We start from the raw sequence: 24,562 nt of genomic DNA on the forward strand, positions 1-24,562 counted from the left end.
ATCGTTAGCTGTGACTCACTCTGTGATAGCTCTCAAACTCTATTTATGGTACCTTGAGACATTGCCAGCTAAAAATTGTGTAAATATATTGCTTATAAAGAAAATGACATACTGACATGATACATATTCAAACATATTTCACTAGAAGACATGACTGGATAGTATGAAGAATTACTCCTTCATACTTGTACAAGTTTTTGTTTTTGGTTTGTTTTTTTGTTTTTTTGGGGTCCGGTTGTGGGGCCTGAACTCTGGGCCTGGGTGCTGCCCCTCAGCTCTTCAGCTCAAGGCTAGCGCTCTACCACTTGAGCCACAGCACCACTTCTTGCTTTTTTTTTTGCTTATGGGTGCTGAGGAATCGAACCCAGGGCCTCAAGCATGCAAGGCAAGCCACCTTCCCAGCCCACTTGTACAAGTTTTTACATGAACTTTATTGGACAGTGGTGCACGGTAAATGACCAGTTATAAAAAGGATGGAACACTGATCCTGAGAAGCAAGAAGGAAAAATAATGGAAGAGGAAAATCAGTGGTGGGAGCTGTGAAATAAACGGGTGCACATGGGGTAACCATGTAGTTAGAAGTGATGGGTACAAAAGGCGCTGTGGGTGGTAGAGGTGCTTTAGTGTTGGTTTGAAAACTCAGCCTCCTGGGGCTGGGAAGGTGGCTCAGTGGTAGAGTGCTTGCCTTGCATGCATGAGGCCTTGGGTTGGATTCCTCAGCACCACATAAGCACAAAGAAAAAAGCCGGAAGTGGCGCTGTGGCTCAAGTGGTAGAGCGCTAGCCTTGAGCTGAAGAGCTGAGGGACAGCGCCCAGGCCCAGAGTTCAGGCCCCACGACCGGACTGAAAGAAAAACAAACAAACAAAAAAAAACAAAAAAACTCAGCCTCCTGATTCCCGTTCTTTTCTGATTCAGCCTCCCCTCCCCCTCTCCTCCCTTTCCTCCCTTCCTCTTCCCTACCCTACCTTCCTTTTCTTCCCTTCCATTCCCTTCCTTTCTCCCTTCTTATCTCCCTTCCTTTCTCCCTGCTTTCTTCCCTCCCCCCCTCCTCTCCTTCTGTGTTTTACACATATAAAATGAGGTTGGCCACTCTTAAGTATTGAGTATATTCACAACACTCTTCAGCCATCACCCATATCTAATTTCCAATAGTGGTTGCCCCAAGTAGATGCTCTTGCCCACTAAGCACTAGTCCTTGGCAACCACTGATCTGCTTTCTGTTTGAGTTTTTCTATTCCAGATCTTCCACATAAATGAAATCATGCTTTCTGTTTGAGTTTTTCTATTCCAGATCTTCCACATAAATGGAATCATGCATCCTGCGGTCTTTTTTAATTTAATTTCTTTTACTAGCATTATGCTTACAAAGTCCAACTATACTGCAGCATGTATCTGTGCTTCATTTCCTTTTATAGCTGAATAGCATTCCACCATCTCTAGTTATACCACACATTGCTTATCTATTGTAGATATAGTTTGTTTACATTTCTTAGCTGTTATGAATAGAGCTGCTATGGGCATTCATGTTTCCATATTTTTTAATTTAAACGCCTATTTTCATTTTTCTGAGTAGAATTACTGGTCCTATGATGATTTTTGTATTCAACTCTTCAAGGAGCCATCAAACTTATCACATTAGTTATAACATGTATTTAATTTCCACCAGCAATGTACAAGAGTTCTTCTTTCTCCTCAGCCTTGTCAATACTTTTCTCTTTTTCATGCTTTTTAAAATTTTATTTTATTGTAAAGATGCTGTACATGGGGGGGTTACAGTTATATGAGTAAGGCAATGAGTACATTTCTTGTTGAATATTGTTACCCCCTCCTTTGTTTTGCTCCCACTATCCCTTCCCTCCCCACTTTATCCCTGCCACCCCAGAAGTTCCTTTCCAGTGTGTCTTATGAGTATCATTGTTGCAGTGGGTCATCCTGTGTAATACTTATCTTTTTAAACGTGGTCATCCTAGTGGGAAAAGAACTGATAGAAATTCTCAAACTATCCCATGATGACTTCTTTTATGAAAATATTACCCCCTCTTTGATTTTCTCAGTGCATGATATTTTATTATCGCCATGTTAACCAGTTGTAAAACTGATGTTTACTGCTGTTTTCTTCTGGTCACAATGCTGTAAAGCACAGTTCCCCCAACTGCCGGCATGCATTGGCCTGTTGTTTTTCTACGGTCTGCTTTATGCTCATGAAGTGTGAGCTAGAGGATCAACTGAAGGCTAGAATGGAATACTGTAGCTTTGTCTGTAGAGTGTGTATTTGCCTGTTTGCTCTTCAAACATAAGCAGCTACCTTCACCTTTTACCTCTTATAATATCACCATGCTTCTTTATCTTTGCTTCTGTCTCTCTGGCTGAATGGTTAGGGTGAAAGTATTTGTCTCATAAGATCAGTGATAAATGAATTTGCATTGGAAAAGTGTTTAGAAATAGCACATTTTACAATGTTTCTCTGTGGTTGCCAGGTGTGTGGTGATGCTAATGTTCCTGGGTTCAACGTATCAAGAGCTTGTGAACCCATTTCTAGAATGAGCGATTCAGCTCATTCAAAATAGTTGCTGGATTTAGGAGGCTGGATGGTTCTCCACTGCCGTCAACAATTAGAGGGATGAGATCATGCATTGGTGACAGTAGGCACTGGCCTTTGGGGATAGCTTTTGGAGTATGTTCTCACATCTCAGCCTCCCCTGGCTGCATTTGCTCTGAGTGCCCTTCAAGGAGACCAAAGCTAGCTGTGTTCATGCAGCTCTCTTAGTTTATTTTGAGAAGACTTTAACCTGTTTGATTGTCCACCATTTTGTTTACATCTAATTATATAGCTTGTTCAAAGATAAATCAAATTTCAACATTTTAATTTATTACCTGGAGAAGAGCAAGGTTTTTATTTTAGTATTTACAATTGTTTGTTTGTCGGTCGTGGGGCCTGACTCTGGGCCTGGGCACTGTCCCTCAGCTCTTCAGCTCTAGGCTAGAGCTCTACCATTTGAGCCACAGCGCCACTTCCAGCTTTTTCTGCTTACGTGGTGCTGAGGAATCGAACCCAGGGCCTCATGCATGCAAGGCAAGCACTCTACCACTGAGCCACCTTCCCAGCCCTACAATTGTATTTTTTAATAAAATGACATCAAGCCTTTGTCAGCACAATAAAGATGCACTTACAATTTTGTGTACATGTAGCATGTGGACAGACACAAATATTGTAGTTTTCAGTAGGTAATTTAAATCTTGCTATTACATCCTTTCTGTCATGAAGATTAGTATGACTTGCTCCACACAGCTCTGAATAAATGAGTGTATCAGCATGTAGCCTTGAGGAATCCAATGTAATTTTCATCATGATAAATTATATAATAAGCAAGAAAATGTTTGCTTATTAATCTGTAACAAGATTTAGATTGAAAATGGCCTGTTATATCCCTGGCACACTTAACACAGACTGCAGAGGCCTGGAATGGGGAGAAATGGAGCGGCGATGTGTTCAGGGGTTAAGTGTGCATCTCACACTCCTGGTGCCCTGCTGCGCTGCCCCTTTTTGCGGCTGATTTACTGTGTACACAATAACCGTGCTCAGCTGCTTTCCTTGTATCTGTGATGTTAAGCTTGCTGTAGGAAGAAGCTTTTTTGTTAGGCTGGTGTTTTTAAAAATTTACTTCACATTTATCAAAAAAAGGGGGAAAATCTAGGAAGTGTTTATTTCCATTCTTGTGTTTGTGCGTCAGTTTTAGGGATGGGCAGCCAGCTCAGTCCTCATTCTAGAGCACATCTCCCACAGCAGTTCCTTCCTGCCTCTCCCATGTACCCACCTCCCCGGGCAGAGCTGACACCCGATAGGTCTCCTGAAAGACTGCAGATGCCACAAAGTTAATGGGATATTTTTCCAGAATTGTTAACTCCTTTATTATTGAACTGTGAATGACTCACACTTTTACGTATAAAATCACAGCGTCAATTGATTTCTAATGTTCTGTTTTTTTTGCTGAATTTTAAACCTAGACTATTCATGAAATAATTACTTTTTTGAGCAGTTAATAGGTAAAAGGGATGTAGTGGAATCAAAGATTTCATCTCTAGGGCACTCACAGTCTTTTTTTTTTTTTTTGTCAGTCGTGGGGCCTGAACTCTGGGCCTGGGCGCTGTCCCTCAGCTCTTCAGCTCAAGGCAAGCCCTCTACCACTTGAGCTACAGCGCCACTTCCTCACAGTCTTTTTTTGTGTTTAGTAGTTTTTCTTAGACAGGTCTCACTGTGTAGGTCAAGCAAGCCTCAGACTTTTGATCCTCCTGTCTCTGCCTCTGCCTCTGCCTCTGCCTCTGTCTTTGTCTTCTGAAAACTGTGATTACTGTGATTACAGGCATGTACCACTACTAACCATGTGCTACAAGAAAGTTAAAATATGTCCAAAAATATTAGTGACACAAAGTGAGAGGGACAGGCATTCAAGGCCTCATGGGTAACCAGAAGATACTCAAGGAACAATTTTACCTGAAGCATTCACTCACTTGAATGATTATGAAAAGATTAGGGGATAAACAAGAACAGAGACAGGAAAGCTCAGTGTGTCCACAAGGTGGTAAGTAGTACCTCAAGCAGGTGGCAAGTGAACAGGTACAGTGTCCTTAGCTAGTTTGATTCATTAATTCCTTGCAGAAATTGGAATGTTTTCATACAAAACAATAGAATGAAGGTCAGAGAAAGAACTTGTTTGAACTTTAGCTTTAGCAATAGGTTGTTACAAGGAGTAACACCTACCAAGTACCTGGTGATATCCAGAGGAATAAGGTTCAGTCATCCTGTTAAATGAAGCCCATGGGTTTCAGTTTAATCCTCTGGTTATTCTGAAGGCCAAGGCTATAGGCATATGATTGCCTCATTCTGTAGCTATAACAATATGAATCTAGAGGTTTACCAGCAGTCCCTTGTCCACAGTAATATTATAGGATCCAAACTCACATTCCAAAAGCCAAATCCCCCAACAGCCTGCTATCTTGCCTTCAAACTCTTATTAACAGGACATAAACGTAACCATCTAAAAAATTCCAGGGTACATACAGATTTTTTTAAATATGGTTAATGAAATTGTCTTCATCAAGGGCTTATATGTTCTAGAAATTAAACGCTTTATTTAAATGTCAATAAACCCTTTGCTAGGGCCCTGAAATAGGTTTTTATTTGTTCATAACAGCTGGCAAGTAAGTGATTTGCATGCACTAAACACTGGAATAACACTCTTAGAATTTTAGAAATGCAAATCTTCTCCAGCAGCATCTGACCCAATGTCCTGAATCAGCTACTAAGTTCAAAGAAAATTTAGAGAGATTAGACAATTTATCTGAGGTCACTTGTACACCCTAAGAACAGAGGCAGTTTGCAGGACTCAGACCCTATTTGTAGCTCTCATCATTAACTTATGGCAAGTGATCCACAGGTAGAATTCTTTGTGAGGAATTTTTTTTCTAATAAATAAGGTTAGGCTTCTCATTCATGGTAGACTATTTAATAGAAAATGAAGGCTATACTTCATAAAATCATGAATTGAACCATCCTTATAATGGTAACAGGGAAACACACAGTATCTTATAAGACCTTTATTTTGTTAGATCTGTCTCATTATCTACATGTAGATTCAATGTTTGACATGGGAGAGAATCTTTGTGATGTTAGAAGGCTAGATTTACGTGTTACTTGCTTGTGATCTGTGATCTGGATTATTTGCCTAGTTCATGGTGCAGGACCTCGTATTGTGAAGGGGAGCAGCAGCAGGGTAGTGCTGCCTAGTGCTGTGGGCCAGAGACTCGTCGCGTGCTGCCACAGCTGAGGGACGTTAGGGAGTCACAGAAAGCCCAGTGCTTTCAGGGGATTGTCAGAGCTTAGCAAACTTCAGTAAGAAACACAGTTGCTGTAAACCACACATGCTTTGATATCATACAGACACACTCCATACATTAGAAAGAGTCTTTGTGAACTATATGGAGTTAGAGAAGACAATTTAATGTTTTAACTTAAACCTCAACCCTGTCTTTTAAATTTGAGTGATAGGGAGTAGAGAAAGGAGCACATCATTCAATCCTAACATGCTTTCTGAATAGAGAGATTTTTCCCCCTGTTCTTAGGAAATTTATTTATAATAGGAAATTCATAATTTCAGGAATTCATCTAAATAATTTATCATAATTTTCTTCCCTGTGGGCATATATAGCATATGGGAAATTGGCCTAAAAGCTGTGCACTCAGAGGAGGAAGAATTTTTACTCTTCAGTTTAAAAAATGAACTTGACAGGAATTTCAGATTCCTTACTCAGTCAAGAGCAAATACTGACATACCTATTTTACTAGGAAGGAATAGGATTTTTAGCTTTCTTTGTGTTTGATAAGGGCTGCTTTTCAGTTCCCTGTTATTTTTGACCATGATTTGCTATTTGGTGAATACCTAAGTGTTTTCACCCTGAATATATCCCTTCAGTATTTTTTAATTTGATAGATAATGAAGTCTGACAATTTTAGATGGTGACATTGCACTGAAGGTAACTTTCAAAATGCTTTCATCATGATAGAGCAAGCTTTAGAGCTGGATTAATGAGTTCTCATGAGAAGTGAGCTCAGCCTGAGTATACTATTTTTCTATTCATGTATTTTATTTATAATATCATCATCTTTAGTATTCAAATTGGATATGTAAATGAAATGTTAAGTAAAACAGATTCTGTCAGGTCTGATTTCTTCTGAGTAAAGACTGAAACCGTAGACCCATCCCGTAAGTGTAAAGCAAATGATCTGCCTCACAGCCATATAAGTTGTAGGAGAAGAGAGTAAATTCAAGTTTGATAGACAGATTTCAGAATCAGGCAAACACACCTTTCCTTGCAAACTTCAGCTAGGAAGAATCCCACATGAAAATATATCACATATACAATACACTCTTGACTTTAAAGATAACTACATGTAGAATTAGATGTTGTCTATTGGGACTACCAAATCAATTCTTTTGACTTCCTTGCCTGGTCAATGCAGTCCAATAACTGGCTTAAGTGATTTTTTTTTCTCCTACTGAATTTGCCAGCTAGCTTCATTTTGTGCATAACTATTAAGCTACCACTATGTCCAAGAGCTGTACTAGGCACTTTGGGGGGATACACAGGATTAGAATTCCTACTCCTTACCTGCACAGAGTTCACAACACAAAACTAATACAGAAGACCTAGAAGAATGGGATTGAGGAGTAAGAGCCCCAGATAAATGGGTTTTGCTGTTTGTTGTTTTGGTTTCAATATGAGGTAATTGAGTGTGAGAGCAATTGCAGAACACTTTGTGAGGAAAACAGGAATTGACTGAAAGCCTGGGAGGAGAATGTACCAAGAGGGAGCAGGTCAAGGAGCAATATTAGTAAAACCTTAGAGTAAAGGAACATAATTTTAGGGGCAAACTGTGAAATTAATATAGCCTTAAGAGCTCCACCAACCTTTATTTTCTCCAAAGGTTAGCCATCCAGAAACATAGCACACTAATCCCCCTTCAACTGCACAGGTTGCATTTAAGACATTCAATGAATACCTGAAACCATGATAGTACCAAATTCTTTATATTCTATTTTCCCCATACATATATACCTGTGATAAAGTTTAATTAACACATAAGATACAGTAAGAGATTAAAGGCAACAACAATCAACTAGAACAATTATAACAATATGCTATTATGTATGTACTGTTTATGTAGATTCAAAATATCATATTGTACTATATTCTTTCTGTGGTGATATGAGAGGATACAATACCTACTGAAAGAGATGAAACGAGGTGAGTGGTGTAGACTTCATAACATAGCGCTAGGTCACTGAATTAGGATTACTTCAACAAAGGCACTGTTACGCCTTAGCAAGTTAACTAACTTAGGTGATAACTTAGTAGTGACTAATTAGTCAAGTGACTAAGGGGTGGGAAGTGCATACCTTGTGAATACCCTCAACAAAGTGATGATTCACATCCTGGGCGGTGTGGGGTGTGGCAGCATGAGATCTCATCCTGCTACTCTAAATGCCATGCAATTTTTAAATCTATCAATGATTTCCAGAGTTTTCCATTTAATATTTTCTGAGAAATCAGGAAAGCAGTAAGTGGGGAGACACAGTGATTCTGCTGTGTTAGTTTCTGGCTTAACCTTCTGGATTCCCATTTGTAAAATCCTTCTCTGTATATTGTGGGGTGAATGCAAGAGGATGAACTGCACAGGAAAGCCTGTTTCCAATTCCAGCCTGTGGGCTCTGTGTGTAATTCTTTTTTTCTTTATATTGGACTTTCCAAATGTGGGATGAGCTTACTTGTTGTCAACAACCAACTCCAATACTTTGTGATTTTATTGGTCTTTTCAAAGTTGATATAGGTTTAGAATTATTCAGTTAATATACCATTTTGGTTTGTCCGGGCCTTTCAATATCATCACCCCCTATTCATCCATTGATGAAAGAAGGGAAACATTACAGAGATCTTAAAATTTTAACTAACTTACCCTAAAATATGGGTAGGTAATCTAAATTTTACAGTAATTATGAAGCAGTCTATTGCCATGCCCCAGCAACACTCAACTAAATGTTTCTTTTGCTGAATTTGAAAGAGCAAAAGGAAGAGAAACTGCTGTTGAACACCTTTTCCAGCCCCTGCTGGGACACAGGCGCATCAGGCTTTCCCGTGGGGGACCTCGGCCAGTGCGTTGCATTTGGTTTCTATTCAATATATGTGTTTCCTCTCCACTCACACATTTTTCTTTTTCTTGTAAACATCAAAGGAAGCCTCTCCATCCTTTTCCAATTCCTGCTTTGTGTCTACCCTCAGTTTGGAAAAGAGCAGAGAGATCATGATACATTATCAAAGAGTTAAACAGTGCAAGAGTCACAAAAATTACAAGCAGAATTTTCTAAAATCAGTTTACCTCTTTTAACAATACCATCTGTGTAATGCCATCTTTATTTCAACGAAAAGTTAAAATAACGAATCATAGGTGAATTACAGAGATACCTGTAAACCTTTCACACATGAAGAACTTGTATTCATTAACTGCTTCGTTAAATGGCAATTCTTTGTACAACTTCTGAAATTAATTTCTAAAAAAATACAAAAAGAATTAAGAACATAGACTTCACTGGAGTAGTATAAATCTTGACCTGTCTTTCTATGCCTTGTCAGTTATTAAGATTATTTAGCTGGAAAAACTACAACTAGTTCCACAGTAAATGGCAAAATATCCTTGCTTGTAAGAATCATCTGCCACATTTTAAAGTTTAATCTTTTTGTGGTGCTTTATATATTGTACATTTGGAAATAAGACTCATTTTTAGAGTGTCAAAAATGAGAAATGAATACAGTAACACTGCAATGGCATCCTTTTTCTTTATGTAAAAAGAATTAATATCAATTAACTGAACTTTTTAATCAATACTAAGTAACAGCAAGCATGCCTATTAGATTGGTTCTAAAAGTACTAAGCATTCAGGAAATTAGTAGTGCTAAATATATGTCAAACTCAAAAAAATATGCAAACTAAAAATAATTTTGTCATTCTCAGTTCTTTTGATAGCTTTAGAAACAAATGAATTTTACTCTCTTGTACATGGCCTTAATACAGTCTGTTCATGTGCCCTTATCAAATCATTACCTTGAAATTTTCTTAAAACAAAATTTGAAAATGCTTCATGTAGTATTTTTCTTTGCCTCTTTTTGAGCTTTGTGATATGTATTCAGTACTAGTTCTTGATAATTTGTTAACAAGGCGTTTTTAACACTTTGGACAGATGCACATACTGTTTTCAATCTTCACGGTTAATTATTCGATTTTGTGTTTGATGCCAGAACACCCTGACTCCTAATCACTGTTCATTGTTGCAAGTCCATTATATTCTAACTGTTTGAGTGCTCCCATTGACCTTGAACTGACATTATAAGCTGTGTCTAATCTTTTCAGTCTATATTTCTAATGCTTCTTTTCTTTTTTCCTTTTTTTCCTGGATCCCTGCTTAGCATCACAATGGGACTGCCTCTGAGCCCAGCAGCTGACTCCGCCCGCTCGGCCAGGCATGCCCTCTCCCTCATCGCCACTGCCAGACCACCCGCCTTCATCACCACCATTGCCAAAGAGGTGAGCACAACTTCACAGTGTGCCCCATCTTCCCATTTTTAAAGGAATCATTTGGTGTGATAGCTGAAAGTTTGGACCCACAGATAATCCTTTCAGCTTATTTTAAAACATAGCAAGTTAATAATTTAGTATTGAAATGAGTCTGTAGGTGTCTGTCCATGTACATTGAATAGCACAGCTGTGCAGTCACCATTGGGCTTTTGTATTTATTTCTGTTCACAAAGCTAATTCACTGGTAAATATTTTACTATAGTTCCAATCTGAAATATAGCAGAGGTGTCAAGTTAAGAGATACTAAAGGTACTCATACGTTTCAAGTTCCAATACCTACTCGTAATCAAAACTAAACTTGCTTAGTGTGGACTCTCCCAACTGTAAACAAAAAATGTAAGTCATAAAGTTGCTAATTGTTTTTTCTATTACATGTCACAGATAAAGACTTGAATGTCAATTGATTCCCACCTTCTTAGTGTTCTAACTAATTACCCACATCTAACTGGAAAACTAGTAAAGAACAATGAACCAATTAAGGATCTTTCCTATACAACTTGGTAGTGGGAGGAAAAAGGAAAGGATCATAAAGTCCTAATTTTTTTTAAAGGTTTCTTCCATTTCTGCATGAAAAATGTGCAGACTCACTGTCCACAGGGTCTGGGTTCTATATGAATTGTTTTTCTTGTAGCCATGATAATTTTTTAAAATAATATATACCTCTGAGTCTACTCTGATAGCCATTGGGCCTGTGTCTGCCCCAGAACTATCCTTAATATACATGCTATAAGTATACGTGATGTGAAGAGAAGAAAGTAGTCCCTAACAGTAGTATGTATAGATGATTGAGACTGGACCTGTGACTCCAGTATATAGTGTTATAGTAAGGCTCCACATAGGAATATATTTGGTCTATATCCATCACAAATGGGTGGATGTTGTGTGGATGTATAAATTAGCAGTTGTATTAGCCTTGGAAGTTATTTAGCAGTTTTTCCTATTCATGGAACATGCATAGGTATTAATGGTGAAGCCTTATATTAACTGAACTTGCTTTATTTATCAATGGGCATCTTTTAATAAAATATTAGAATACTCAGACTTTAGGTTCATTCTATTCCTGCTTTTGGCTGGAAAGGTTATTATTAAATATTTTAATTAGCAGTCTATAGTCAGTTTCCTGTGCAAAGCAAGTTTTCCACCTCACTTTCTAATCAGATTTTTTTAAGTAAAATTCCAAAGTGCTCTTCACTATGATCACTGTCAGTCACTATGATCACTGTCACTATGATCACTGTTCACTACAATCACTGTTCACTATGACCACTGTCACTATGACCACTGCTCACTATGATCACTGTTCACTATGATCGCTGTCACTATGACCACTGTACTTTATGATCACTGTCAGTCACTATGATCACTGTCACTATGATCACTGTCACTATGATCACTGTCACTATGACCACTGTTTACTATGAACACTGTCACTATGATCACTGTCATTATGACCACTGTCAGTCACTATGACCACTGTCACTATGACCACTGTCACTATGACCACTGTCACTATGACCACTGTCAGTCACTATGACCACTGTCACTATGACCACTGTCAGTCACGATTATCACTGTCACTATGACCACTGTCAGTCACTATGACCACTGTCACTATGATCGCTGTCACTATGATCACTGTCACTATGACCACTGTCACTATGACCACTGTCAGTCACTATGACCACTGTCAGTCACTATGACCACTGTCACTATGACCACTGTCAGTCACTATGATCACTGTCAGTCACTATGATCACTGTCACTATGACCACTGTCAGTCACTATGATCACTGTCACTATGATCACTGTCAGTCACTATGACCACTGTCAGTCACTATGACCACTGTCAGTCACTATGATCACTGTCAGTCACTATGATCACTGTCACTATGACCACTGTCAGTCACTCTGATCACTGTCACTGTGATCACTGTCACTATGACCACTGTCACTGTGATCACTGTCAGTCATACTGTTGTTACCAGCAAGGCAGTCAGCTATCTCCCTCAGGTCTTCAGCAAAAATAAAAAAAAAGAACCATCATAAAAAGTGATAGGAAATTTTCCTATGGTGGGGAAAAGGAGATGTATGCCTGGCATGATACCACAGGTAGACAGCACATCAGCCCTATCAAAGCTGAGTATTAGATTTAAGTACAGGAAAAGTTAAGGGCAGGAAGCAAAGGCATGCATAGTTTAACAGTCCCACTTACTAAGGCGGCCTGGCTGGTCATTAGCTCAGTCCTGGGTTCCAGAGCAATAGTTCTTGTTGGCATCACATGAGGGGAGCAGTCTGTGTCCCATGAGATAATTTTTCTAGATTCTGAGTGCAGCCTGATCATTATAGATAATTATCCTTGTTTGGGGGTGATCTGTCCTAAAGGCTCTGCTGTTTTTCAGAGGTACTTTCAGTTCCTTGTCATAAAGGTATTATGACCATGGAAAAACAGCTTAGAACAATGACAAACAAAATGGAAGCAGAGTTGCAGGCTTTTTCTCTTACATTTAGGTAATTTGTGGAAATAAAAATATTTTAAGAGCCTGTTAGAAATACACTGTCAATAGTTTCTAGAAGTAAGAACAATAGTAGTAACCTTTGGGGTTTGAGAACTGATTGAGTTTACCTGTGCAAATTCCTACCTCTGGGTCCAGTCTACTCAGTGGGGGTTAGCTGTGAGTCAGAAAGTCTTTGCAGTTCTTTCAGAGACCTGTGACTCCCTCCTCCATTTTAAGTTCTCTTTGCAGTTCCCTGGTGCTCATGGCTAGCTTCTACCTATCACCATCTCTGTGGAACTGCCCGTGGCCAGTGGGGCCCACCCAGGACCTGTTAATGATCTCTTCTCCAAACTGTAAAGCGTATAATTTTATGGAAAAAAAGTTACACTGAACTTACATTGTTTGTCACATTCAGTAGTTTTGGAGACATGCCTATCTGGTTCCCCAACTTCATTATGAAGAAGTTGAAACATTGTCTTAGCTATGTAGCAAGTATTATGTAAGTATCATTCAACATTGGTACTTGAGATCAAGGATTATATCTTATACTTTCTGAGCCTCTCCTAACTACTACATACTTAATACTAAATACTAAATTTACCTTCTTTCTATTTTTATTTTTTATGGTGGTTATAACCTTTTTTTCTTTTTTTTTTGGGGGGGGAAGGAGGTCCGGTCGTGGGGCCTGAACTCTGGGCCTGGTGCTGTCCCTCAGCTCTTCAGCTCAAGGCTAGCGCTCTACCACTTGAGCCACAGCACCACTTCCGGCTTTTTTCTTTGTGCTTATGTGGTGCTGAGGAATCGAACCCAGGGCCTCATGCATGCAAGGCAAGCGCTCTACCACTGATCCACCTTCCCAGCCCCATCTTCTTTCTATTTTTAAAAGATGTTGTGGTAATATTTTATTAAGGTCTCAACACCCAGGAACATATAAAATTTTATTAGAGAATACTTACTGAGCTATTGTTAAACTCAGTGCTTTGTGGGATTAAAAGTATTTTCTCAGTTGGTTAAGATGAACAAGATTATAGTTTTGAGGCTAGTGTGGGCAAAATGTCACAAGATGCCATCTCAGCCAATAAAAAATTGAGCATGCTTATCATCCTATTTTTCAGGGAAGAAAAAAAATAGGAGGATCACAATTAGGTCAGCCCTGACAAAAAGGGAGACCCTATTCAAAAATAGTGAAAGCCTAAAGTTCTGGAGGCATGAGTCAACTGATAGAGCATCTAGCACTAGCAAGAGCAAAACTCTGAATTCAAATGCTAGTACAAAAAAAAAAAAATCCTGACCCACCCCCACCCCTCAGGTATTTGTTTTGTTTTATTTATTTTTCCCTGTGATAATAGTAAGTGAAAATTAAACTAGCAGCTAGAAATATAAAGCTGTTTAAAGCAGCAGTCCTATTTAGAGTATGGAAATTTCTTTTTTAGGTCCATAGACATACAGCTCTTGCAGCAAATACTCAATCACAGCAGAATATACACACTACAACCCTTGCAAGAGCAAAAGGAGAAATCCTGAGAGTTATTGAAATTCTTATTGAAAAGATGCCTACGGATGTTGTGGATCTTCTTGTGGAGGTAAGAATATCCTGTTCTAAATGATACATCAGCCCCCTAGGTTACATATCCCAGTGTGCTAATATAAACCATCATCTTTCTTTCCAGCATTTCTTCATGGCAGAAAAAGAAAAAGTGTGATGAACAAAGGATGAAAGAGAGATTGTATAGTGCGTGTGTGTGTGTCTGTCTGTCTGTCTGTCTGTCTGTCTGTGTGTGTGTGTCTGTGTGTGTGTGTGTGTGTGTGTGTCTGTGTGTCCTAAAATGAATGAACTCTTTTGTGCTATTTCTGGAGGCCTTAATTACATTTCCTCAAAAATCAAAATGATGGCTATGTCCATTCACCATTCACATGGAATTGGTCTGCATTGAGTATATTTTAAAGGCTGTGTTTGCCTCATTTGCCTTGTGAATGAAATGAGAAGTTTAATGTGCTTGGATAATACATGTGAACATGAACCAACTTGAGGAAACAAATCTCTTTATTTTACTTCACCATCTTCAAACTTTTTTCCAAAGAAAAGCCAAAGGATAGTCTGCAGTACATATGAGTAAAATTACTTGTTTGTTTTTAATTAAATGCAAAAGTCAAACTATCTAGGCAGATGAAACTTTAATGTATTGACTCAAATTTTAGAAAATTAAATAATTGAAACTAATTTTCAATCTGTGTCATTTCTGTTGAAGGTTATGGACATCATTATGTACTGCCTTGAAGGATCCTTAGTTAAGAAGAAAGGACTTCAAGAGTGTTTTCCAGCTATCTGCAGGTAAAGAAAGCTTCAATGACATGCAAAATAAATAACTTACAGAAAACAGTTCTTTTAAATGTTTGTTAAGGTTAGCCTAGTAGTCATGCTTGATTGAAAAGTGAATTATTACTTTTTATTATATTTCTTTTTTGAAGGTATTAACAAAGATTTATTTTAGTATAACAAGATCAAAGTAGGCAGAAGTAGAAAAAGAAACACTTTTTTTGCTCCTCATATAAGAAATAAGATTTATTTAGTACTCAGCTATTAAATAATAACAAGCAGCTTGTACTCTAAAACAGATATAGAACCTCCTGAAATGTGATCATGAAGATGTTTGTTTACAACAACTTTAGAAAGGAATGAGAGATAACACTCATCAACATATCTGTATTCCTCACCTATTACTCAAATGATGATGTACATTATGAGTAGAAGTGGGAAGCTTCTGATTTGGGAATAAGTTGTATCTCCAGCCAATAGAAATCTTTATGTCATCTCACTCATTAGCAATTTTTTTTTTTTTGGTCATGGGGCTTGGACTTGGCCTGGTCACTGTCCCTCAGCTCTTCAGCTCAACACTAGCACTCTACCACTTAAACCACAGTGCCACTTCTGGTTTTCTGGTGGTTTATTGAGATAAACCTAGCTGGCTTTAAGCCGAGATCCTCAGATCTCAGCATCCTGAGTGGCTAGGATTACAGGAGTGAGCTACCAGCACCCAGCTTCATTAGCAAATTTTATTTTGAATATAATGGCTAGTATTTGCAGTGTTCTCTATTAAGTGTAGGTGTTTGAAAAGAAGTCAAGAAAAGCCGAAACTTTTATAAAGTGTTAAATGTGTTAATTATAGTTCTAAAAATAATATATGTTTTGTGGTTTGATACAGTAGTTACAAGATGAAGAATCTTTTCGTGTCAAAATGTAGTAACATTATGTTTTATTTTTAAACTTTGGTTCCTAAAATGTTTATAGTTTGAGGCACATTTTGTTTAAAATTTGTTTTACTTCCATGTACTCAGTATAAATAGTATTAAATCTATTGACAAAAAATTGTTTTTGGAGAAAATACAACAGCAAGTTACTTTTTAAAATGATCTTTAAGTAGTTGAACAGCAAATTACTCATAGTTCTCTGACATCTTTGTTTTTGTGACAAGTTCAGTGTGATCCTTCCTTATTTTTGCTTATTTCTCTTGAGTCTGTTATAGGTTATGGCATTATTGTAGACCATAAATTTCCTGAGAGCAGTGCCATTTCATTATTTTACTTTGTATTGTGTATTTTCTAGTATTTCAGGGAGGATTTGCTGAATTTATTGTACTGTATGAATTGTCCCATATCTTCTATGTTAGCAATAGATCTTTGCATCCTAAACTTGTCATTTTTGGTTCTGACTTAGCCAGCTAGAAGTAACACATGGACACAAATAAAGATTGTGCTGTAATACACATGCATATATTCTCTTATGATAGAAATTTAACAAATTCAAATGTTGTTGTTTTTAATATTATACAACATAAATTCTCTTTTATGTTCTTCTTGCTAAAAATTGTTTGCATCAAAAATATGGTATGCATTAAATCTTTTACACAATTAACTGATTATAATGATACATGTAGCCATTATTTTCCCAGTCATTGATTTGTAGAGAATTGTCTAAGTGAGATGCACATCTGTCTGTCCCTTAGTAGAGGTGAATGAAGCAGTTGTAAGGATTCATTTAAAGAATATTAAGAGCTGGTCTTTAGCTCTGGCACCAGCACCAGCCACTTGTATGTAGGTAAGCTTTTTAGCGGTCATGTGAACAACTGGCTCTGTTAAAGGGCCTATTTTTCTGCTTTGTTGGAACCTGTCGCTTGCAAGTGCCCTTCCTCAATTCCTTCAGCTACCTTTCTCAGGTGCATAGCTGCTCTGGTCTGCTGCTGTACGTTCATCTAACTATATTTTGTTTTTCTGTCTTAGCAAAATGCAACTGTATTTAGTTTATTAACTTAGCATTTATTGAACACCTACTCTGAGCAAAGCTCTAGCTAGCTTCTAGGGAAGCAGGGGTGAATACAATGATGACTTTCCTTTGAGGAGCAAAAGGTCTCATAGGGAGGTTCTGTGCGAATATAATTCTGTGTTGTGTGCTGGAGTAGAATATGTACCAGGTGCTGAATTGCACTGTAAATGTTATGCTTAACTTGGCATGTCAGAATCTGGGAAAGTTTCACAGATTGAAAAGGCAGATGAATAACAATAATATGTTTAAAAAAAAAACTTTAATAAAAGTGGCTGCCAGATGGAGAGGGGATTCTCCCTCTGAGGGAGTTGGGGTGATGGCTATGGAGGGAGCAGTCGTAGATTCTGGAAAGTCTTCACAGAAGAGCTGCACAATGAATAGATGTGTGTCATTGTGTATTGCAGAGAGAAGCAGGTCAGCAAACACTGGCAGACACAGAAGTACACAGCGACTTTTGATGATGCTCTGTCATGGGGTGTTTAGAACGTATGCCCATGATGGAAGTCTAGTGTCCTACCAGAGTCTATTTAGGGCTAGTCTGGTTTAAGGCTTTGAATTTCATGGCAAGTCAGGAAAATTCAAGTAAAAATGTATAATCCTTTTTCCAGGCATAGATGGTAACACATAATCTGATGAGATACCAGATACTACAGGTATTAAATTGTGTTAGATAATAATAAGGCTATGGAGAGGTTGAGAAGTTAGAGAGGTGAGGAGGTTGAGAATTTAGAAAAGTCAAGAGGTTGAGAGCTAGGCCATAAACTAAAAGGATGATGAGCAACATGAGCTGGAGTTTATGTTAAATGTTAGTTGGAATAGATGAAAATTATAGAGGATTTTAGATAACATTTATATTGGACAGACAGTAAAATGTTACAGGTCAATGATACCGCTTAATGGCTAATTTGTATTATGATAATAAATGAACAGCATATCAACAGAAGTTAAAACTATTTTGTTGAATGTCTATGGCATTGTACTAGGTGTCTTGCAATGCTTATGAGCCCTATCATTAGAAGTGTCTTTCAGTAAATATGAAACTCCACTCTAGATCAACAGCATACCCGTGGGCCTGTCATATGACATTTGTCTTTGAAACCTTGAGATACATAATTTTATATTCTTGTCTTTTACCCAGGCCTGGAACTCAAACTCTAGGACTTTCATGTGCACACATAGACACACACATAGACACACACACACACACACACACACACACTACTTTTGGCTCATAAATTTTTGTTCAGCTATAATAGTTTTCCACCAATTGTTAAGACATAATATTTTCTGCTTAAAAATAGAAATTGGCCTCACCACTTGGAGGCTGAGGTCTGAGAATCACAATTTGAAGCCAACTGGGACAGACAAGTCCCCCTGAGATTCTTATCTCCAATTAGCCACTCAAAACCTGGAAGTAACACTGTGGTGCAAAGTGGTAGAGCGATAGCCTTGAGCAAAAAGACCTCAGACACAGTGCCCAGGCTGTGAGTTCAAGCCCCATGACCAACCAAAAGAAGAAAAGAAAAAAGAAATGGATTAGAACACATACCAATAAACTTGATAGCCATTCTTTCTATATCACATCAGTATTCCTCACTTGCTAATATGACAACATGAAGTTGATTGTGATATGTACGAGTCAAGTGATTAATGAAGTTGTAGCTCCAAGATAAACCCAAACCTTCTTATTAATACTCTCTAGTATTCATGATCCCATTTTTAATCTGTGTGTCTCTATTCATGCATACATACATATATACTTGCACACACTTCCCTACTCACTTCCCTTGTCCCCTAAAAGTTATTTTATGTGTTGTTGTTTTTTTTCCCTCCAGAATACATTCTGTCACATTTATTTTTGGTTGCTTATTTTTGAGGGAGGTTTCTCTCTAGATAGCTCAGGCTGGCTGCAGACCCTCTAGTGCTGGAATGTCAGCATACCTCGCACCCTGAAAGATTTTAAACAGCTGTGAGCGTTAATATAAAAATGTACATCTAGGGAGGAAATTGAGGCAAAGGACCAAGAAAAACAAGAAAAAGTCCAAAAATGAAGTTAGAAATTCAATGTATTTCCAGAGGTGAAGCAGGCTGACCCACACTGCTGATATAAATACAATAGTTGCTCAAGAGAAACATAACTATGTGGAAAGTGTACAAGTCTCAGAAACATGGTAGGAAGGCTCTAAGTATTAAACAAAGTACATTTTGTGCTTATTTGTTGACATTCATTGACAGACCTGAGAAATCAAATATAAGGGCAAATGTTTAAAATATTTTTGTGTGTTTACGCCCTGTTGAGAACTATGGGGAATAACCATTCCAGAGTATAACTCCTGGCCATCTTGGAGGGAATTTCCCAGTTCAGGCTCTGTCTCCCAGCTACTTCTCCTTATTATATTATTTTATTTTTATTTATTTTATTTTATTTATTTTTTTGTTGGTCATAGGGCTTGAACTCAAGGCTTGGGCAACAGTCCCTGAGCTTTTTCACTCAAAGCTAACGCTCTACCACTTTGAGCCACAGCGCCACTTCCCATTTTATGGTGGTTAATTGGAGATAACCCCTCTGTATGGTATTTTCACAATTAAAAAAAAATAGTCCATCAAAAAAAAAAGTCTCAGTTTTTCCTTCCCTGGGCTAGCTTGGAACCAAGATCCTCAGATCTCAGCCTCCTGAGTAGCTAGGATTACAGGTGTGAGCCACTGGCACCTGGATTTTTATTGTTTTCATTGTTGTTATTATTAATAATATATTTATGCTTTTATTTTGTTTTTATTCCATCTTATTATTTTTTAAAATTAAATACTTTTTAGTATTTAATGTAATGGTTCTCTAACTTTTTAGTCTCAAGACCTCTTAAAAATAGAATAAGTGAAACATTTGTTTATAATGTAGATGTCTTGATTTTTTAGTAATTCTAATAATACTTATGTCTTAGTTAACAAATAATAGTAGACATATAGTGATGTAAAATGCTAATCATATAAAACAATTACTTTTTTTTAATGTAAGTACTGAGAAAAGAAGCATTGTTTTTACATTCTTGGAGATTCATTTTATGTCTGGTCTGGTTGAAGGCAAGTAGAACTTACTATCTATGTACATCTCAATATTTTATTTATTTTTTTGGCGGGGGTCCAGTCGTGGGGCCTGAACTCTGGGCCCGGGTACTGTTCCTCAGCTCTTCAGCTCAAGGCTAGCGCTCTACCACTTGAGCCACAGCACCACTTCCGGCATTTTTCTTTTTGCTTATGTGGTGCTGAGGAATCGAACCCAGGGCCTCATGCATGCAAGGGAAGCACTCTACCGCTGAGCCACCTTCCCAGCCCCCATCTCAATATTTTAATATTTTTGTTATTTTTAAGTAGTTATACAAAGCAGTTACCATTCAACAAATCAGGCTATAAGTACAATACATCTTGGTTATTGTCACCTCTTTCATCATTCTCCTTAATCATTACTAACCCAGCCTTTCCCCTCAATATCCTTAATTTCATAGGATTATAATATATTGTTTGGGTTAAACTGTATGGTAAAAGTGTAAAAGCTTAGCTTCACCAAACTATGTGATCAAAAAGGGAGGAAGGTTTTAATAGTCTTCCAGATAATTTTATTTCTGTAGTACCACACCAAAATTCAACATGAACTTGTTCTTTTAAATGTTGACTCTGATGGAATCTGCAATTATAGAAGTTCTTTCCATGTTAAATGCATCAGTTTCTTCCATTGTGACCCTTTCGCTTTCTCATGATTTTGTGCTATTCTCTGGGTTTTAGAAAATATTGGTGCACTGAATTATGTAGGCCCTCCAAGTATGATCATTTTGTGATTCACAGTATCAGAGAAGCAACCAATGCTGAACTCATCAGTGAAGTTAGTATTGGGAAGGCAAAAAGAACTCAGATTTAGTTTGTAAAATTCTGATTCTTTTTTTTTTTTTTTCTAGTCCTGGGGCTTGAACTGAGGACCCAGGCACTGTCCCAGAGCTTCTTTTACTCAAGGCTAGCACTCTACCACTTGAGCCATGGTTCCACTTCTGGCTTTTTCTGTGTACGTGGTACTGAAGAATTGAACCCAGGGTTTCATGCATGCTAGACGAGCTGTCTACCACTAAGCCACATTCCCAGCCCCAAAATTCTGATTCTTAGCTGTAAGTTTGAATTCATCATTGTTAATACACTTTTTCCTAAACTGGATTTCTTTATTTTAAGAAGACATTTCCCAAATATCCAGGTCCAAATAACCATAGTTTTTTTCTAAGTTATATTTTCAGGTAAAATGTTCCATTAAAAAAAAAAAAAGAAAGCAATGCAACTAGTTTACCTTGCAACACAGCCTTGAAAGAGTTTTAGTCATTCTTTTATTCCTTCTACAGGGTCAAATATATTCTACCTCATTACTTTGTTTTTATTTTTCAACAAATCACTGTGTCATTCTCAATTAGTAAATGATGAAGAATCTTAATTACTCATCTCATTATAGATCATAGCAGCAAGTTATTTCAAACACAACACTGGATGGGGTTTGTTCTTAGAATTGAAACTCAATGTGAAACTAACTGGCTTTAACCATGAAAATGGCCAGTCTTCATACCTGAATCTAAAATGAAAATAAAGGAAACTATTCAAGAACAGCTCAATTTAAATTGAGATCAAGAGACTTAACAAAGTAAAACAATTTTTAAATGCATCTATGTCTGTTCTTGAGAATTCCTGAAAGTGTTTAGTATCCATATCTTTATTCATCAAACATTAATGTATGCACATCCCATGTGTCCTGCTGGCTTCTGGCTACACATCAGGTCAGCCAGGTAGTCCCTGCCACTATGGACCTTGAGAGAGAGGGAGGCTATCAGTGAAGAATCACAAGCCCTGGTTGGAGTGACCAAGTATTTGCAATACACAGAGAAGTCCTTGATGCTGTGATGGGATGGAGAGAGGGAGCTGGCAGTTATGCAGAGTAGGAAAGATGGGAATTGCTGAGGCTTCAGCTAAGTTTCCAATAATGAGCTCTGCAGATATTTATCAAGCACACCAATCTCCTGACTCCAAATTTCCATATGCAAAGTTGTCTGTCTTTGGATGAAATACTATATTCAATGATACTGTGCATCTCTGTCTGTGAATCGATGATTACCTTGCTAAAAATTATAATGTGTACCCTTCTACATTGCATATTTTACCCTTCTATATTTTACTTCTAAGAATGAAGATATTCTCAAGTAATCTGTGCATAGAACAGAGCAATACATTTACTGGCACAACTACTTTGGCTCCTCAGTACAATTTAAAGACATTAGCTGTGACAGGGAGAGAATTAACTTTCAAGGTCTTGAAGTAAAACAATTCTCTTATTTACTTTAAGTAGATAAATAACATGAATTTTAGTTGTCCTGACATTGAAATTTTAAGTGTTCTATATTGTTTTGCTTGGTTTAGCAGACTCTTCCAATTAACCTTTGTCGGAAGGCATCTTTGTATGTTTTTACATATAAAAATGTGTTTCATATGTGTTCTCTAAAGGAAATATTTCTTTTTTTGTATGTTTTTAATTGTAAAAATGCTGTACAGAGGGGTTACAGTTACATGAGCAAGGTAATGAGTACATTTCCTATTGAGCATACTTGCCTCCTCCTTTGTTGTTTTCCGCCTCCCATCCCTTCCCTCCCACTGCCACAACTACCCACCCTCCCACCCCCGCCGAAGTTGTAAAGTTTGTTTTCAATATAGTGTTTTGTACATCTCGTTACAATGGATCAGCCTATATCCTTATTTAAGCATTTTGTTTTTAAAGAAAATATTTCTTACCATTTTGCCATTATAATATATTAAAACTAGCACACTGTATAGCTATTGTAAATAGCTAGCATGAAAAAAAATGTCAAAAGATAAATGTATATCTACACAGATGCAGAAAAGGCCTTTGATAAAATTCAACATTCATTCATGCTAAAAGCTCTGGAGAAAATAGGAATAGAAGGAACCTTTCTTAAAACAATAAAAGCCATTTATGACAGACCAATAGCCAATATTATACTTAATGGGGAAAAGCTACAACCAATTCTCTTAAAATCAGGAACAAGGCAAGGATGCCCACTGTCTCCACTCCTCTTCAACATAGTCCTAGAACCCTTAGCCAGGGCAATAAGGCAAGAAAAAGACATTAAAGGGATCCGCATAGGGAAAGAAGTTAAACTATCCCTTTTTGCAGATGACATACTATACCTTCACGATCCCAAAAACTCCATCCCCATACTCTTAGAAATCATAAATCACTTCGGCAAAGTAGCAGGATACAAAATCAACCCACAAAAATCAGTTGCCTTCCTGTACAAGCAGAAAGGGAAATAAAGGGAGCAACCCCATTCACAATAACCTCCCAAAAAATAAAATATTTAGGAATTAACCTAACCAAATATGTAAAAGAACTATTTAATGAAAACTATAAAAAGTTAAAGAAAGAAATTGCAGAAGACACTAGGAAATGGAAAGACTTCCCATGCTCTTGGATAGGCAGACAATATAGTGAAAATGGCAATACTGCCAAAATTAATATACAGATTCAATGCAATTCCTATTAAAATCCCAATGACGTACATCTCTGAAGTACAGAAAACAGTCCAAAAATTCATATGGAACAACAAAAGACCTAGAATAGCCAAAACAATTCTAGGGAATAAAGACAACATGGGAGGGATATCCAGGCCGAACTTCAAACTCTACTACAGAGCTATAATAACAAAGACAGGATGGTACTGGCACAAAAACATACCCGAAGACCAATGGAACAGAATAGAAGATCCAGAAATAAATCCACAGCAGCTGATATTCGACAAAGGATCCAAAGACATACAATGGAAGAAACACAGCCTCTTGCTGGGAAAACTGGGAGGCCACATGCAGAAGACTAAAAGTGGACCCCAGCCTATCACCATGCACCAACATCAACTCAAAATGGATTAAAGACCTTAACATTAAACCTGAATCTCTAAAACTACTGCAGGACAGAGTAGGAGAGACACTTGAACTTATAGGCACAGGAAGGAACTTCCTGAACAGAGTCCCAGGGTCACAACAAATTGGAGAGAGACTCAACAAATGGGACTACCTTAAAATTAAAAGCTTCTACACAGCTAAAGCTATCGCAACCAAGCTAGAAAGACAACCAACTAATTAGGAAAAAATATTTACCAGCAATATATCAGACAAGGGGTTAATATCCAGTATATGCAGGAACTCAAGAAACTAATCCCTCCCAAACCTAACAAACCAATTACTAAATGGGCAAGGGAACTAAAGAGAGACTTCTCAGATGAAGAGATAAAAATGGCAAAGAAACACATGAGGAAATGTTCACAATCCCTGGTTGTAAAGGAAATGCAAATAAAGACAACCCTGAGATACCACCTTACCCCGTTTAGAATGGCCCATGTCCACAAGTCAGCCAATGACAAATACTGGAGGGGATGCAGAGAAAGAGGAACCCTATTACACTGCTGGTGGGAATGTACACTTATACAACCACTTTAGAAAGCAGTCTGGAGGGTCCTCAGAAAGCT

General features: G+C 37.7%; 1 protein-coding gene across 3 annotated transcripts in view; it reads left to right on the forward strand.

Annotated features, from left to right (window-relative positions):
- Wdr7 (WD repeat domain 7) overlaps nucleotides 1-24,562 on the forward strand; it is a 295,434-nt gene that overhangs the window by 201,951 nt on the left and 68,921 nt on the right. For all 3 annotated transcript variants that reach the window (XM_013019010.1, XM_013019012.1, XM_013019011.1), the window contains exons 22-24: nucleotides 10,019-10,136; nucleotides 14,116-14,265; nucleotides 14,932-15,014. In XM_013019010.1, coding sequence (XP_012874464.1) covers nucleotides 10,019-10,136; nucleotides 14,116-14,265; nucleotides 14,932-15,014 — 351 coding nt within the window. The remainder of the gene's footprint in view (nucleotides 1-10,018; nucleotides 10,137-14,115; nucleotides 14,266-14,931; nucleotides 15,015-24,562) is intronic.

The sequence above is a fragment of the Dipodomys ordii genome, unplaced genomic scaffold, assembly GCF_000151885.1.
Source record: "Dipodomys ordii isolate 6190 unplaced genomic scaffold, Dord_2.0 Scaffold43, whole genome shotgun sequence".
Lineage (NCBI taxonomy): Eukaryota > Metazoa > Chordata > Mammalia > Rodentia > Heteromyidae > Dipodomys > Dipodomys ordii.